We start from the raw sequence: 19,255 nt of genomic DNA on the forward strand, positions 1-19,255 counted from the left end.
TTCCTGCCTGCTGTACCTGACTGGACACAAATATAGGGCGAAGCCCCACATCAATTTTTTTAAATTATTTCATGAATTTCCTGAAATGATTTAAAAAAAATTGACGTGGGGCTTCGCACTATATTTGTGTCCAGCCAGGTACAGCAGGCAGGAACGGGCTGCCCCCAACCACCAGCTGCCTATTTGTACCTGGTTGGACACAACAATATAGGGAAGCCCTTTTTTTCTTAATTATTTCATGAATTTCATGAAATAATTAAAAAAAAAAAAATACGTGAAGCTTCTCCCTATTTTTGTGTCCAGCCAGGTACAACTAGGCAGCTGGGGGATGGAATCTGCAGCGCAGGGAGGCCCAAGCTTTCTGCCCCCCCCCCCCCTCCCCCCCGCTGAAAATTGCAGTCCGCGGCCGCCCCGGAAAATGGCGCGTTCATAGAAGCTGGATGCTGTACCTGGCTGGCATACAAAAATATGGCGAAGCCCACGTCAAAAGTTTTGGGAAAAATTAATTAAAAAATAAATAATAATTTAGGGACTGCATCTTTATTAACTCCTCAAATGTCATTTAGTGTTAAAATAAAGGATTTATTTTAAAAAAAATTGACGTGGGGCTTCGCCCTATATTTGTGTCCAGCCAGGTACAGCAGGCAGGAACAGGCTGCCCCCAACCACCAGCTGCCTATTTGTACCTGGCCGGACACAACAATATAGTGAAGCCCTTTTTTTAAAAAAATTATTTCATGAAATAATTAAAAAAAAATTGACGTGGGGCTTCGCACTATATTTGTGTCCAGCCAGGTACAGCAGGCAGGAATGGGCTGCCCCCAACCACCAGCTGCCTATTTGTACCTGGTTGGACACAACAATATAGGGAAGCCCTTTTTTTCTTAATTATTCCATAAATTTCATGAAATAATTTAAAAAAAAAATGCGTGGGGCTTCGCCCTATTTTTGTGCCCAGCCAGATACAACTAGGCAGCTGGGGGCTGGAATCCGCAGCGCAGGGAGACCCAAGCTTTCTGGGCCACCCCCGCTGCAAATTGCAGTCCGCAGCCGCCCCAGAAAATGGCGCGTTCATAGAAGCGCCATCTTCTGGCGCTGTACCCAACTCATCCAGGGCCCTGGTGCGGTGGCTCACTGGGTAATAAAGGGGTTAAGGCCAGCTTGGCATTATCAGCTGGCCCTAAGCCCAAAATTCATGGGGTCACGCCAATATTAGACATGACCACCATGAATTTCTAGTAAAGTATTTAAAAAAACACAACACCCAGAAAAAAGTCCTTTAATTGAAATAAACACACAATTCTTTATTGTTCTAAATTAAACCATACTTACCACCACGCCCATTCCAGCTGAAGCCAACGATCTCCTGCAATAAAAGTAAAATAATAAAGCAACATCATCCTTACCTTTCCATGGCTCCCACGACAGCTTCAGCTCCGCTACATCGAGATGACAGGCTGGACCGCAGCAGAACGCTGCCATCCATCCTGTCATCCCGCAGACACTGAGAAGCGCAGGCATACTTCCACTCCTCAGTGTCTGGCTGTGACGGCATCCAGATGAGCCGAGGTCATGTCCAATGAACTCAGCTCACCTCATGTACGTCACTGACAGCGTGGGAAAATTCTCCTGCACTCAGCACTTCAGCGTGAGAATTTTCCCACGCTGTCAGTGACGTGCATGAGGTGAGCTGAGTTCATTGAACATGACCTCACCTCATGTATGTCACTGACAGCGTGGGAGAATTCTCACGCTGAAGCGCTGAGTGCAGGAGAATTTTCCCACGCTGTCAGTGACGTGCATGAGGTGAGCTGAGTTCATTGGACATGAACTCGGCTCATCTGGATGACGTCACAGAGAGACACTGAGGAGCGCAAGCATGCCTGCGCTTCTCAGTGTCTGCGGGATGACAGGCTGGATGGCAGCTTTCTGCTGCGGTCCAGCCTGTCATCTCGATGTAGCAGAGCTGGAGCTGTCCTGGGAACCATCGAAAGGTAAGGATGAGGTTGCTTTATTATTTTTCTTTTATTGCAGGAGATCGTTGGCTTCAGCTGGAATGGGCGTGATGGTAAGTATGGTTTAATTTAGAACAATAAAGAATTGTGTCTTTATTTCAATTAAAGGACTTTACTCTGGGTGTTTGTGTTTTCTTTTAACTTTGACTATGGGGTTAGTAATGGGGGTGTCTTATAGACGCCTCTCCATTACTAACCTGGGCTTGATGTCAGCTGGCATTATAAGCTGACATCAACCCCAACCCTATTACCCCCTGCCACCGCACCAGGGCAGCGTGGAAGAGCGAGGCTAAGTGCCAGAATTGGCGCATCCTATGGATGCGCCATTTCTGGGGCGGCTGACGGCTGGTGTTTCTAGCCTGGGAGGGGGCCAATATTCATGGCACCCTTCCTGGGCTATTAATATCAGCCCCCAGCTGTCTGCCTAGCCTGTGCTAGCTATTAAATTAGGGGGGACCCCACGTTATTTTTTTGGGGGGGTTCCCCCATTTTAATAGCTAGTAAAGGCTAGGTATTCAGCTGGGGGCTGATATTAGTAGCCTGGGAAGCTCCGTGGGTATTACCCCCTTCCCAGGCTTCAAACATTTGCCCCAGCTGTCTGCTTAACCTCCGCTAGAGCCTAAAATTAAGGGGACCCCCACGCCTATTTTTTTTTAAATAAATCCTTTATTTTAACACTAAATGACAAGTACAGTAATCAACACTGTCACTGTACTTCATAGAAACATGTCAGTCACATATATATCTATCTAATCTATGTGTGATTCTCTATTCCTTCTATTCTAAATTGTCGGGTACAGATGCTGAATTGCCGGCCGGCTTTCTTAAAGAGACGGTGCATGAAAACACTATTATTTTTTTAAATAAATCCTTTACACTAAATGACAAGTACAGTAAGCAACACTGTCACTGTACTTCATATATATGTGACTGACATGTTTCTATCTATATAATCTATGTGTGAAGCTCTATTCTGTCTGTTATAAATTGTCGGGTACAGATGCTGAATTGCCGGCCGGCTTTTTTAAAGAGACGGTGCACGAAAACACTAATATTTTTTTTAATAAATCCTTTACACTAAATGACAAGTACAGTAAGCAACACTGTCACTGTACTTCATATATATGTGACTGACATGTTTCTATCTATCTAATCTATGTGTGAAGCTCTATTCTTTCTGTTGTAAATTGTCGGGTACCGGTGTATGCCGCTGATGAATTGCCGGCTTTTCATGTCATTCTACATTATTCTTAGTTGTTTTACTTCATGTAGAATTAACCTACAAGGAAAGAAAGGGTTTATTTTCATTCCGATATTTGTGTCCCATTGACTTGCATTGGTTTCCGGTATCGGAATCGGCGATATCCGATACTTTTTGGGTATCGGCCCGATCCAATCCGATACGATATTTCCTGATATCGGAAGGTATCGCTCAACACTAGTCATTATCTCAGTAAATTAGAATAATTAACAAAAAATACCTGCAAAGGCTTCCTAAGCGTTTAAAAAGATCCCTTAGTCTGTTTCAGTAGGCTCCACAATCATGGGGAAGACTGCTGACTTGACAGGTGTCCAGAAGGCAGTCACTGACACACTCCACAAGGACAGTAACCACAAAAGGTCATTGATAAAGAAACTGGCTGTTCACAGAGTGCTGTATCCAAGCATAGTAATGAAAAGTTGAGTGGAAGGAAAAAATGTGGTAGAAAAAGGTGCACAAGCAACTGGGATAACCGCAGCCTTGAAAGGATTGTTAAGAAAAGGCCATTCAAAAATTTGGGGGAGATTCACAAGGCGTGGACTAGTGTGAAGTTTCCACAATCAGTGATGGTTTGGGGAGCCATGTCATCTGCTGGTGTAGGTCCACTGTGTTTTGTCAAGACCAAAGTCAACGCAGCCGTCTACCAGGAAGTTTTAGAGCACTTCATGCTTCCCTCTGCTGATAAGCTTTTTGGAGATGGAAATGTCATTCTCCAGCAGGACTTGGCCCCTGTCCACGCGGCCAAAAGTACCAATACCTGGTTTACAAACAACAGTATCACTGTGCTTGATTGGCAGCAAACTCGCCTGACCTTAACCTCAGAGTGTATATATATGTATGTGTGTGTATATATATATATATATATATATATCTATCTATATCTCTTACCTAGGTCCCCCCCATCTTTTTATTTATTTATTTTTTTAATACTCATTCATTTCTTCTGCGGACTCCCCCCCATTTCTCTCTTCACCATTCTTCTCCATTTGTTGTTTTGTGTCTTTATATCTTTCTCCACTTCATTTTTTTCTATCCCTCTTTCCCCTCTACCTCCCTGTGGGGTTTTGTTTTCACTTTGTCCTCAAAGCTTCTCCATATTCTTCTCTTCCCTTGGTTTCCTCCATCTTTCTCTCCTTCTCTCACTCAGCATTGCCCTTTCCCCCTTATCTGTACATCTTCTTGCCCCATGTGGTACACTGTCTCTTCCTCACTTTTTGCCTTCCAGCCTCTTTCTTCTTTCTGTGCCCCTTTTTTTTCCTTTTCTTTTGTCTGTTCTCATTTTTTTTTCCTTCCTTCCTTTTTTCTTTCCTTCCTTCCTTGCCTTTTTTCTTTCCATCCTTTGCCTTTTTTCTTACTTGTTTATATCCCTCCTTTCTTCATTTTCCCTCCCTCTCTTTCCCCATTATTTTCTCTTGCTCTACTGTATCTCTTTCCTCTTTCCCATAAGGACATGTGATGGCGGCTGCCATTCTGCTAGCCGTCCCCCTGTTTTATCTATGTTGTGTGGTTATGTAATCCAGTATTCCACAGCCTTGTCTGTATCCAGAGCTCCTCGTCAGCCTCCAGAATCCCTATCAATTCCCGTCAGACCGAGCGGCGGCCCTGGAGCAGCGGGCGGCCATGTCTCTGTGACTGTGCCTGACATGTATGAGGGGGTCTGCACGTGCCCCAACAATGTGGAGCGTGATGTGATATCACATGTCTTTGGGAATATGACAGGAATACAGATGACATTGTGATAAGTGCGGCCTATGGGCAGTTCAGGACCTGGACAGCTCTGCTAATGGACTAATTAAATGTCTGGTGAGGCTTCTCGTTACTGCAGGGGGGGTATCACCAGCGCCTCATGGTTAATGTCTCCATGAGAGACGTGCGCACAAATACAACACCGTAATCCCATTATTACGGCACGTGTCCCTGCATTCCCACCTCTGATATCCTGTCATTTACGTTACATTGTTTTAGTAAGGACCATAAAAGCACAGTTGGATTTATTTTACCCATTATAATGCCGCTGCCTGCACCTCAGGGTTTTCTCTTGGTCCCTGATCTTACCGAAAGGGTCAATGGGTAATATACATGATGCCTAATCCTTGGATAATGACTAGTGATGAGCGAGCATACTCGCCCTAGCATCTCAGTACTCGAAATGCTCGGAGCTCGCCGAGTACTTGCGCGATTCTCGGGCGGGAGCTCGGGTTCCCTTTCCTGCATGTTTGGCGCTATTTAGAGCACCAATCATGCAGGGATTGTCTGCCACTCACTGTAATGACACAGCCATGGTGGTTGTAGCTTTACATTGATTGCCCAAATCGATGGGAACAGTGCTCACAGTGAAACATGAAAAGCTGGCAATTCAGCAGCGGCATTCACCGGTATTCAATAATTTAGAATAGAAAGAATAGAGCATCACACATAGATTAGATAGATAGAAACAGGTCAGTCACATATGTAATAAGTACAGTGACAGTGTTGGTTACTGCACTTGTCATTTAGTGTTAAAATAAAGGATTTATTTAAAAAAAAAATTGGCGTGGGGTTCCCCGTAATTTTAGTCTCTAGCGGAGGTTAAGCAGACGGCTGGGGCAGATGTTTGAAGCCTGGGAAGGGGGTAATACCCACGGAGCTTCCCAGGCTACTAATATCAGCCCCCAGCTGAATACCTAGCCTTTACTAGCTATTAAAATGGGGGACCCCCCCAAAAAAAATACGTGGGGTCCCCCCTATTTTAATAGCTAGCAAAGGCTAGGCAGACAGCTGGGGGCTGATATTAATAGCCCAGGAAGGGTGCCATGAATATTGGCCCCCTCCCAGGCTAGAAACACCAGCCGTCAGCCGCCCCAGAAATGGCGCATCCATAGGATGCGCCAATTCTGGCACTTAGCCTCGCTCTTCCCACTGCCCTGTAGCGGTGGCAGTGGGGTAATAGGGCTGGGGTTGATGCCAGCTGACATCAAGCCCAGGTTAGTAATGGAGAGGTGTCTCATAGACACCCCCATTACTAACCCCATAGTGAAAGTTAAAAAAAACACCAACACCCAGAATAAAATCCTTTGATTGAAATAGACACAATACTTTAAAGTTCTAAATTAAACTCTACTTACCATCACGCCCATTCCAGCTGAAGCCAACGGTTTGCATGGATTTATATAGCGTGACCAAGTTGACAAGCACTTTCCAAGTGATGCTAAAATCGCTTGGAAAGCACTTGTCAACCCCCATGTGGAAATGCATGTGAAGAACGCTTCACATCCGCATGTCCCTGGCAGGAAAACGCATGTGCAATCCGCATGTGCAATCCGCATGCGTTTTTTTTTCTTCCAGGGAGATGCAGAAACACTCAGGAAAAAATCCGGAGCATTTCTGCATCGTGGGCACATAGCCTTATAAAGCAACTGAGTATAATAAACACACTATATAACATAAGTCAGAGATATGGGTTAGTATAGGTGTGACATCTGCATAGATAATTGATCACATTCTATACAGCACTATGGTACAACACAATTAACCATCATAAAGGGAGATATTGGGGAGACCTTAAATTCATAAGTTAGGAACTGTTCAAATGAACGAGAGGAGGTCATACTCCCGGTTGAGACCCCTTGGACTAAGAGATTGCAACTCCTGTATCCATTAGCCTCCCTGTATTTGAGCATGCGGATCCGGTCCCCTCCACGTCGCAGGGGAGGGACATGCTCAATCACCTGAAATTTCAATTGAGATATGGAATAGCCGACCAAAATTAAAATTAAATAATATGGTAGTGGTAGTAGCAAATTTTTGCAGCGTATGGTAGACTTTTGCTTAGAGATGCGGTCTTTGATGGGCTGGGTTGTTTCTCCAATATAAATAAGGCCACAAGGGCACTTACTGAGGTGTAATAATCCTTAATGGGGTACTGTTTACCTGAGTGTGGATGGTATATGGTGCTGCCTCGTTTAATGTTGCTGCATTGGTAGCACTGAAGACAAGGGAATGTTCCTTTCTTAGGTGTGGAAAGAAATCTCTGACGTGGTGAACTTTTTGCCGTGCCAAAATCAGCTTGGATAAGACTGTCTCTGATGTTAGGGGCTCAGAAGAAAAGGGCCATTGAACTCCGGTACCGATGGGTAGGCTGTGTTCAGGATATTCCAATGTTGTTGGATTTTTTTCTGGAGTATAAACTCTGCCGGATGATCTCACGCGATGGAACTGGGATTTAGGAACCAAAGTAATTGTGGATTTAGGATGTAGCCTATTATAATGTAATAGTCCTTTTCTGTCAGTGGGTTTGATATAGAGATCTGAAGAAAGTAGGCCATCTTTATCTTTAAGAATCATGGTGTTGAGGAAATGTATTGAGTCCGTGTTGGAGAAGATGGTGAATCTCAACCTGTCCCAAGTAGAATTGATGGTGGCAAAGAATTCACTAAGGGTCTCAAGCGTGCCCCCCCATATGCAAGAAATATTAAGTATTTTGTTCCCTGTTCAGTATAATTGTTATTATTATTGCTCTCCCCATGATACATGACCACGTTTATTGTGACCTTATGCTTTTACCGTCACTTAATTTGTGTTTTTGTTTATTGATTAAGGTCAATTGTGACCGAAACGTTTGTTTTCTGTACTGCATTTTCCTTTATTAAAATTTACAAAAAGTAATCATTGAGTCATACAGCTGCCAAGTTTATACTATACACTATTGGCTTTGAACCCTACTTGTGCACCGACCTACACCAGGAGCGTGGTAGTTTTGTATATTATTACATTGTAGAAAACAGTCAGCATGGAGGCATTAGTGCACTGACGCGTCCAGCCGGGATAGTAGTGATTGGGACTCTCATGCAATTTACAGTGGTCTCTGTGGTCCGGCGGCAGCAGAGATGTATCAGAGTCTGTGCTAATGTACCCAGAGTGAATCAGCAGCGCAGGACGGAGGAGGCGCCGCTGCTGATTGTTAATGTGTCACCGAGCTCTGTGCGCATTGCTGCATAATATGTAAGCGGTACAGAATCCTGCACAGTGTGGCGGTGGGGTCTTATCTCCCCTCCCAGTGTTTCCAGATGGTGACTCCCTGGATAAATGATCTGATTGATGTCTCTATGACCTGTAAGTTAGTAAATAATTAGGCACAAAACCACTTTTCCTGATATTTCCATCTCTGGTTTCTGGTAGTCGCAGTGGATTCCCAGGAAGGATGTTGTTCTGTTCTCTCTATTTACGCATCAATTCTTAGCCCATTTAATAAACAAGCAGGTTGTCTACATCAGTCATTACTGAAGGTGTTGCGCCCCCTGGTGGTCATAATGTGACATTACAGGGTAAGGAGGGCAGAGTATGTTCATAGTATGGTGGGCAGACATATCCCGATGCAATGGATGATGGTTAGTGAGTATTTCGGAAAAGAGTGCCCTGATCCTTGGGGTGTGGCGGCGATTGGTTCTGGTTTGCGGAGACCAAAGAGCTGCATATAGCGTCGTCATCCGGCGACCCCGAGTGTCGGCGCGTCGTCATCCGGCGCCCCCGAGTGGAATTAGATGGTCAGCTAACAGTTAACAGACTGCTGCGCTGTCTGCAATATCAGCGCTGTCAATAACTCTGCTGTTTCGCCCGGCGCTGATAGAAAGCCATCATCAAGACACAAGACAGATGTTTGCTGTGGATCAGGGGCTAATTTTATTGAGCCGGCTGTGTGTCTGCATAGAGCAAAATATTGCCGCAGGCGTGGGTGGAAAAATGGCGTCAGGGACTGATCTGTGCTTCAGTGCCCAAAACAGCACAGAATCGGGAAAGCTGCTATCTGAGCCTCCCTACATCTACCTTTTTGAGGGTCCACTCCTGTATTGAAACCTGAATTAACCCCTTGGTGTTTGTCACTTGCAGATCCATATTTAAAGGGAAAGTCACTTGTTTTGTATGTCTGACATCACTAACACTGTGAGATGAGAAAAGAGTGGCTTGACATTCAAAATTCCTGTGTTTGCGTTATTCTCACAGTCCCTTCCATTTGTGTCTTTCAGCTTCTCTATGCCGTAACAGTTTAGACTGTCCTCTACGCAAAAGGGAGGTTTGCCCCCAAGGCTCCACAGAGTGCGGCCCTTGTATTCATGGCTACAAAGAAAACTTTGCAGGGGAATGCGAGGAGGCAAAATCAGGTAAGTGTGTAGAAATGGCGCCATAAATTATGACGGTTGTCTTCTATCTGTTTTGTCCTTTAGAAATGGATCATACATTAACCCTTTCCATTAGTACAACATAATAGCATGTCTTATGTCAGGTCTGCATTTATGGAGCTGATCAGGAGCTGTATTGAGATGAAGGACAATAGAAAAATAAATGTATATGGAATTTGTGTAGCTTCAAACCCTGTGGCTATGCCATGCATATAATGTATCCACATAACAAAATCGGACCATGATGGTAAAAGAAACCGGACAGTTGGTGAAAATTACTGGAGGAAAAAAAAAACCCGTATGGTCTAGAGGGAGTCAGATAATCTATGAAGATATAATGTTAGTCAATATACTCCACTATACATAGTATTACATAAGTAATATCTTGTGTCCAAATCTTTAAAGTTGTGTAAAGTGCTAGTGCATGGTAACAAGTATAGGTGCAGGCAATACTCATTGCTCTGTATAATAATCAACATCAGGATTATTACCAGATTCTACCCAGAAGAATTATCTGGGTAGAAAGGCAAATGAGCAATTGTAAGTACACAGTGCTATATAATATGATGACTGCAATATATTAAGAGGATGAACATTTTGATGGGAGGAGGAGTTCTTTTTAAAAAATAAATCAAGTTTGGTATCCTGATAATCGCACTAACCTGTTACTAGGTAATTTTTACTGCAAACTAAATGCCATAGAAACGATTGTGGTAAAGTGTGTTTTTTGTTTTGTTTTTTTTTCTCACCATTTCACCGCTCTTATAATTTTTTTTCCCATTTTTCACTAAATAGTAAATTAATGATGGCCTGCAGATATCAAGATAAAGAAGAGATTTTCTCATCTCTCCATCTATCTGCCATAAAGTGCAAGGAGCATGGAACGGGAAAACTAGTGGCTATACGGTGTCACATAGTCTCATACGGCCTCGTCGGCAGGAAAATATAAAGTTATTGCTCTTGAAAGAAGGGAAGGAAAAAAAAAACAAAAGCACAAAAAAATAAAATGCAAAAACCAAATCTAGCTCTGTAATAAAGAGACAAAAATTATTTTATACAATTTACCAATTTTTACAACAAATCTTTCCCCACCTCCCCCCTATTCCAGTGCTGTAGGAAGTGCTGCTTTCGGTTTGCTGTCTCCACTCAGGTCTGCTCCATCTGTACTCCGTGTTTGCTGCCAGCTTTGTTTTTAGTTTTTCCTACGCGAATCCAGCCGCTCCATGAATATGATGATCCGTCCCCACCTGTCCGCTGATTAATACACATTGTTGTTCTGTTATTGGGAATATTCATTGCTGCTGAGCAGACGCCCGGTAATCTCCGCAAACCGTGTCCAGCAGAAAGTAGACGTGGCAGACCTTCCGGCTGGACCTGGCTACGATCACAATCCTATGGCACAAGGATCTCAGAGTTCAAAGCCAAAGTGACCTGTAACATAGTCAGCAGCCAGTGTACCATAAATGCTACTATGGGGCCCTCTGTAAGAGGGGGCCCAGTCCTTGTACCCATCCCCCCCCCTTTTGAGTTGTGAGAATTTGTGCAAAGGAGTAAGTGGTGAAGAGGAAAAAACACTGAAGCCCCTTCTGGGAGACCCTTTCTGCTTGTCCTCCATCTAATGAGATGTCCTGATGTAATATTAAGAGTTCCCAGCAGTAGTTTGGGATCACACCTGCCTATTACTGAGGAATTACTACGTAAGCATTTTCCTGCTATCCATCGCAGTCATTTTCTGGTTATTCTCCTCTTTTCTATCAGAACACTTGATTTATCGGCTCAGGGAGCCGGGCACATCTGGTCCTGTTGTCTCCCCGTGTGGACGGATCATGTGCCTGTATCTCGCCGAGGATGAGTCACATTGTGGGTGACACATCAGATATATAATATACGGTTCATTAGATCACGTGACGCCTGGGATCGCCTTCACCCGGGTGGGCTCCGTGTACAGGTGCACTAGGTGCCATCATGCTAGACAGTTCTTATTCCAGTCTATGGAGCCGCTTTGTGTGCGGCGGGGCCCCGCAGCCTCATGCAGGGCCCCTAGTCCTTGGTTATACAGAGATGAGACTTCCCAGCTCGTACCCTTGAGCACAGGCTCTGTCCTTGGATGACACCAGTATTAGCGGGACTCCCTCATACAAGGCCAGACGTGGCTGGATTCCATGTAACCCAATGCTTTCGGTCTCTGAGGCCACAGGGGCCTTTCTGGTTCCATAACACTCATATGTACTAAAATAGATGCAGCCTGAATCCTGGATTAATCCTTCCTTACCATTAGAAGGAACACTAGATCTGCAGCCCATCTTATCTCCTTTGCGGTGTTCCTGAGCGCTGCCTATTTCTCCCTGTTATCAGCCGTTTCATGCTGAAAAGGATTTTATTGATTTCAATCATTTTAGATTGATTTCATGTGTCCTGTCTGCAGCGCCACCTTGTGGCAGATTCTCCTCAGTGCGGCCGGCTGGGACGTGCTGTAGCTTCGCAGTTGCCAGATGATGTGAATTATTCAGGCTGCTGATTACACAGCAGATGGGACATTTACCAACAAATACACAATTTCCATTCATATAACACATCCCTGTTGTTGTTTCCAGTGAATGGAGGACTAGATGCCCCAGCAAGCCCCCTGTGTGTTGTGCAACATGTGACTCCACAGATGGCAAGCTGTAAATTACCTAAACCTGCAGTAATGGATTAAATGGCCCCGCGGCTGTCATTTTCCTTGATGTAGGAGACTCCACGCAATTGATTATGGATAATGACATTGTAGTGTTACCCGGCTCAGCATTAAACATTCATGGAAAGCTTCTTTATTGTGCGTGGTCGCTCCGATGCCCGCGGGCACACGCCAGCTCTAAGTGCTCTCATCCAGCGCCATAGACAGAAGACATCACCCTCCTAACGGGATCTCAGTTCTGCCGATTATCCACTCTAGAAAATGGAATAAACCTCCAAGCCTGATGCCCCATATGTTATGTATGTATGTATGTACTTTGCCATACTCTAGTCACATCCAAAGCTGCATTCACAATATATCAGCAGTGCTGGTTGAGGGTTGGTATTGATACTCTTGGACCGTAATACCCGGGGCCTCTGTGGTACAATATAGGTGGTGCACATTACTGAGCCCCCTGGTGGCAGCAGGGCAGCGACTCTCCTCTATTTCAGAGTTGTCCAGCAATATCACTGAAGCCTTAGTGAGATTGAGCAGTTTGGAGTGTTAGCCCGTTATGAGCCTGTGACGTCTGTGGCAGTAAACGGGCAATGTAAATGTTCGGGTTATAGTCGGCCCTTACTGTAAAGGCATTTTTTTTCCTGGCACCTCCCCCAGGGCCTTATTTTAGAGCTTGGATTCCCTTTCTGCTGGTGACATGTCGGGTGATTCTGTACGTTTGGAGAGACGCCACCTTGCTCGGTTAGGCAGTGGCGCTGTCCCCAGACTCATCCATCAGTGGTGGTCACGGTGCCCTATGGGCATCACAATCCACCGTATATGCAGTGACTAATCCTGGGGCCTACACTCATATGTATGTGGCATTGTAGGTAGAGACGATTCCAGGCTCCTGGGTGTGAGGGTCTGGGGCAGCCATTAGAGACAGAAGACGAGGGTCTGATTCAGCAGTAAATATGGCAGACGTGAACCTTTGTTAGCAATTGTTTATATAATGATCTGCATTGCTGAGCAGGTTTTCCAGTATTACGGCATTCTTTGTGCAGCAGAATGATAAGGTAGACGTGCTGCTGTGCAGGGCTGTGGAGTCGGTAAGCCAAACCTCCGACTCCACAGCCCTGCTGCTGTGGCCGGGTCCTGGCTGGGCAGGCAGTAAACTGGTGGCTGCTACTGCTTCCAAAAGTGGCTGGAGAATGCCCTCCTGCTATACCTCCGCTATTGGTGCCACGTGGCCTGCACTAGTCTGCCCTACAATCCCGACTACGGTAACGTGGGTGATGAAAGCAAGGATCTGATTGGCTGCTTCTGGCATTTTGGGTGATTATAGCGAGCATCCTATTGATAACGTGGGTGTGTATGGTAACCGAGGTGTCCAATCCATGGGAATGCAGTGGTTAAATAGCAACTGTTTTTGTATCAGTGACCACCCAGATGTTGTACTCGATCGTTCTTCGTTTTCTACGCTATCGACTGATCCGTGACTGTCGGCCTTTTTTGCATCCCTGTAAAGCAAACTATTAAGTCTGCACTTAGGAATTGTTACTCAAGCAGTTGCCTGCATATAGCAGTGCTAGTTCTGACGCAGCACATGATCCGTTGTATGCAGACACAGCGTTGGGACCTCTCGGTCTATTGATATATTAATTGTTGCCCACAGAGATGTTTCCCGAGCTGCGCGCTGTGATTGGCTGCTGCCGCCGTGTTGCAGTGTGCGTGGGATGAGCGGAGAGTTCCCTGCTTCTCCCGCACAGTCTGAGCTCAGAGTGAGTGTGCTCGCCGGGCTGTGCCGCTGCCTGTGATTATCCCAGCTGCTCTCCCCGGCATCATGAAAGCCAATTACCTGCTGCTCATACAATGGCTGTGCGCCCTGTGCTCACTGGGCAGCGGCTACCACCTGCACCACAGAGAGCCGGGGCACCCGCACCATGGAGGTGAGTGCACACCACACATTCAGCCATCATCACACCACGGTCTAGCGAGACTTTGGGGGTTGTGTTTTTTTTTTGTTTGTTTTTTTTTTAAGATGGGGGGGGGAGTATAGCGACATTTTATAATCTAAGATTTTTTTTGCTTTATATCATTTTTTACAAGTGCAATTTGGAAGCAATTTAACTATTTTTTTTTTTTATTAATATTCACCAGATATTCAATGCATTTTTTGATAGCATATCATGTTTCAGTTTTTGTTTATCTGTCTTCCAAATGTCATAAGCTTGGATTTTCCATTTGTACCAGGACTTGTTTATCACAAGACAAGTTGCACTTATTATTATTACTATAATTTTATTTTTAGAGCACCATTGATTCCATGGTGCTGTACATGAGAGGGTTGCGTATAGGATACAAATATAAATTACAGTGAATGAACCATCAATGACAGACTGGTACAGAGAGGAGAGGACTCTATTATAGAGGACACCCATTTAAATTACCATATAATGTACTGAAAACAGCACATTTTACCTATACTGCTCGCTCCGATTGCTGCTGCTTACAGCAATTGCTGGCTGAGTTCTGTAATTGGGCTATATGCATCTCCCTTGTAGGGTAGACCTATGCATAGTAGATAAGTAAATGCCCCTTGCCTCCCTCCAGCGATTCACAGTGAATGTTTATATTTTCTGCAGTTATTATTATTAAGCTGATGGGAAGTCAACCCTTTCCCTACTGAAGAGAGCTGATACAAGAGAACACTAGCGTTCTTTTAAAAGGTCTGTTTTCTCATTTTTACTCAGCCACATTGAAGGCTGACTCTGACCCTTGTAATTTCACAGTTGACCAGTAGAGTGCGCTGCATTACTGCGGCTGAAGTGCGGAGTAGCAGGGGGTAATACTGTGAGGGTGCAGCATCACTGTGCAGTCCTGACCCTTCTCAAACCTTGTAGAGGGAAAAGTTAGGCGATTTTATAATACACTTTTATTTTCCGCTGAGCGGCCGGCGTGCTTGGCCTATTGGACCTACAGTGGGTACAGAAAGTATTCAGACCCTTTTAAAATTTTCACTCTGTTTCATTGCAGCCATTTGGTAAATTCTAAAACGTTCATTTTTTTTCTTATTAAAGTACACTCTGCACCACATCTTGACTGAAAAAAACAGAAATGTAGAATTTTTTGCAAATTTTATTAAAGAAAAAGTGAAATATCACATGGTCATAAGTATTCAGACCCTTTGCTCAGACACTCCTATTTAAGTCGCATGCTGTCCATTTCCTTGTGATCCTCCTTGAGATGGTTCTGCTCCTTCATTGGAGTCCAGCTGTGTTTAATTAAACTGATAGGACTTGATTTGGAAAGGCACACACCTGTCTATATAAGACCTCACAGCTCACAGTGCATGTCAGACCTAATGAGAATCATGAGCTCAAAGGAACTGCCCAAGGAGCTCAGAGACAGAATTGTGGCAAGGCCCAGATCTGGCCAAGGTTACAAAAGAATTTCTGCATTACTCAAGGTTAATAAGAGCACACTGGCCTCCATAATCCTTAAATGGAAGAAGTTTGGGACCACCAGAAGTCTTCCTAGACCTGGCCAGTCCTCCCAATCGTGGGAGAAGAGCCTTGGTAAGAGGGGTAAAGAAGAACCCCAAGATCACTGTGGCTGAGCTCCAGAGATGCAGTAGGGAGATGGAAGAAAGTTCCACAGGATCAACTATCACTGCAGCCCTCCACCAGTCGGGCGTTTATGGCAGAGTGGCCAGACGGAAGCCTCTCCTCAGTGCAAGACATATGAAAGCCCGCATAGAGTTCGCTCAAAAACACATGAAGGACTCCCAGACTATGAGAAATAAGATTCTCTGGTCTGATGAGACGAAGATAGAACTTTTTGGTGATAATTCTAAGCAGTATCTGTGGAGAAAACCAGACACTGCTCATCACCTGCCCAATACAATCCCAACAGTGAAACATGGTGGTGGCAGCATCATGCTATGGGGGTGTTTTTCAGCTGCAGGGACAGGACGACTGTTTGCAATTGAGAGAACCATGAATGCGCCCAAGTTCAGAGATATCCTGGATGAAAACCTCTTCCAGAGTGCTCTAGACCTCAGACTTGGCTGAAGGTTCACCTTCCAACAAGACAATGACCACACAGCTAAAATAACAAAGGAGTGGCTTCAGAACAACTCTGTGACCATTCTTGACTGGCCCAGCCAGAGCCCTGGCCTGAACCCAATTGAGCATCTCTGGAGAGACCTGAAAATTGCTGTCCACCAACGTTCACCATCCAACCTGACGGAACTGGAGAGGATCTGCAAGGAAGAATGGCAGAGGATCCCCAAATCCAGGTGTGAAAAACTGGTTGCATCATTCCCAAGAAGACTCATGGCTGTACTAGCTCAAAAGAGGGCTACTACTCAATACTGAGCAAAGGGTCTGAATACTTATGATCATGTGATATTTCATTTTTTCTTTTTTAATAAATTTGCAAAAATTTCTACTCACTGCGGAAAACCAGGCCCATAATTGCATTAAACTGGATTTTCCACATTCTGGGAGCTCAGAATGTAAAGCACTAGGTGCCAACCCCCAAAACAGTGGCTTTGAACCTGCTGGGCCATTGATTAGATGCTTTATGAGTCTTATCAGTTCATTCCCAGTTTCCAAATTATGTATCTGACATCCAATTTGCCCTAATTTTATGAAAAAAAAAATTGGATTACATGAATACCCCGTACAAAAAAAATAAAAAATACTCTACTTTTTGGGCAAACACATTATGCTGCAGACCCCTAGATCTCGGTGACCTATTTTTTTTCTAGCAGTTCCCTGGGCCTGATCATTGGTGTCCGATAGCTACTTATCTTCCATAATATCCAAATAACCATAAAAGAGCAATTCTCCTGTGGATATAGGCTCCTCATTAACAGGCCATTAAAACCAGCCTTTATTCTGATTCAGTAAAACCATTATTTACACACACTTAATTCTCAGGCCGGACATATGAAGAATATGGGAGATTGTTGTTACATGCAGGTTCTTTTCAGAAATTCCTGCAGCTCTTTAATGGTACTGTTGGCCTCTTTGCAGCCTCCAGGACCAATATTTTCTAGTCTTTTTACCTTTTGAGAGACGTCCAGTTCTAGGTAAAGTCACTGTTGTGCCAAATTTCAACCCATTCTTTATGGTCTTCACAGTGTAGATCTAATGCCTTGAAAAATGTTTTTGTAACTTCTCCTGACTTACGGTATAACTTTGCATAGTAAGATCCTTTGCTATGTTGTCAGCTGTTTACAGACCAGAAATGTTAGGAAAATCCTCCTAGAACAGCAAAACTTTCTCTTGAGTTAATCAGAATCCCTGTAAGGCTGCGTGCCCACTATGCGTTTTTCAAGCGTTTTTGCCGTGGAATTTCCGCAGCGAAAACGCTTAAACGCTTGGTAATACATGCCCCATGGTCCCCCATGATAATCAGCATGTGCTGTGCGGAAAAATACGCAGCACTACCAATTATTTTGCAGAAGCGCGGCGTTTTCGCCGCCATTGAATTGCATTGGAACGCATGGAACGTATCTGTACATGCGGATTCCATGCGTTTCAATGTGCGGATGGTACCCGGGTCTGGAGGGGAGACTCCTCCAGACTCGGGTACCATAGAACCTGTTACAAAAAGAATTTAAAATAAATTAGGAACTTTGAGTAATGCAGAAATTTTTTTGTAACTTTGGCTAGATCTGTGCCTTGCCACAATTCTGTCTCTGAGCTCCTTGGGCAGTTCCTTTGAGCTCATGATTCTCATTTGGTCTGACATGCACTGTGAGCTGTGAGGTCTTATATAGACAGGTGTGTGCCTTTCCAAATCAAGTCCTATCAGTTTAATTAAACACAGCTGGACTCCAATGAAGGAGTAGAACCATCTCAAGGAGGATCACAAGGAAATGGACAGCATGTGACTTAAATATGAGTGTCTGAGCAAAGGGTCTGAATGACAATGTGATATTTCAGTTTTTCTTTTTTAATAATAAATTTGCAAAAATTTCTACATTTCTGTTTTTTTCAGTCAAGATGGGATGCAGAGTGGACATTAATGAGAAAAAAAATGAACTTTTTAGAATTTACCAAATGGCTGCAATGAAACAAAGACAAAGAGTGAAAAATTTAAAGGGGTCTGAATACTTTCCGTACCCACTGTATGTTTTCAGATTGATGGTGCTGGTGTGTTTGTTCTCGTAGAAGAGTGCGTAACAAAACAGCTCAACTATGAGAGGTGCAAGTTGAGCTTCTGAATGTAATGAAATAGATTTGTATTCACTTACATCAAGCAGAAATCTTAAAAGTGGTGAAAGGATGAGAAGCAGAAGGATTACAAGTTTTTCATGGTGCTGTGGTTCATTTTACTTACATAAAACATGAGTCCCTTTAATCCCCAGAATCACATTAATATTTATAAGACTGTCCCAAAAGTGTCAATGCTTAACTTGGTCTCCTGTAAATGTAATTAGCATGGCATTTTGCTTCATTTAGTTCCTATTAAGCCCTAAACATGTTGCAGTGCTTCACTTTAAAGACTAGTAAAGTTTTGGGAGGTGTTTTGCCCCCTCGCGGACACTTTTTTTTTTTTCTTTTTTCACACAAGCAGCCGTGTGTGCTCTTGCCTTGATTTTTTATTTTTTTTTGCAGGAAAATGTATTTGGCATTCAACCGACTTTCAGAGGAAAACTGATAAAACCTCTTTCCCCTTCCTCCCAAACAAAGTCTTGATTTTTTTTTTTATCTAGTCTTTAACTAATGATCATCCATGAGCCATTTTATTCCACAGGTAATTATGAATAAGGAGATACACACATAAAAAAATTATTTTCAGAATAGCTAGGGTAGTCTGCATCTCACCAACCCCAAAATGTACCGTTAAAGGGGTTGCCCAACTTTTGGGGAGACAATTTTTTTTATTTTTAAGGGAATATGTCACCTTTCAGTCTATATACCCATGTATCTCTTGCAAAGGCAAAATCCACTGTACCTTTAGCTAGACAGTCTGTTCCGTTCCTCTGTTGCCTAGAAATCTGTATCTGAATCTATATACCAATGAGGCTGAAGTGCTTTTGGCAGGTGGAAGCACTTCCCAGGTTTCTTTCAGCCCGGCTCTATCCTCCGTCCAGCGCTGCCTTCTGCTTAAAGTCACACAGCGGAGATGTCAGTCAGTTGGGTTGAATTAAAAA

At 44.0% G+C, this 19,255-nt stretch overlaps 1 protein-coding gene across 2 annotated transcripts in view; it reads left to right on the plus strand.

The window, feature by feature from the left end:
• Positions 1–19,255, plus strand: part of NPDC1 (neural proliferation, differentiation and control 1) — a 95,612-nt gene that overhangs the window by 37,606 nt on the left and 38,751 nt on the right. Inside the window, exon 2 of one of the 2 annotated variants that reach the window (XM_073640620.1) lies at positions 9,279–9,413. In XM_073640620.1, the coding sequence (XP_073496721.1) occupies positions 9,279–9,413 (135 nt within the window). Of the gene's footprint in view, positions 1–9,278; positions 9,414–13,886; positions 14,034–19,255 lie in introns of those variants that run through there. The other variant, XM_073640621.1, reaches the window with a different exon arrangement.

Source organism: Phyllobates terribilis, unplaced genomic scaffold (assembly GCF_046119375.1).
Source record: "Phyllobates terribilis strain yellow unplaced genomic scaffold, ASM4611937v1 Scaffold_7__3_contigs__length_470593459, whole genome shotgun sequence".
In the NCBI taxonomy this organism is placed as follows: Eukaryota; Metazoa; Chordata; class Amphibia; order Anura; family Dendrobatidae; genus Phyllobates; species Phyllobates terribilis.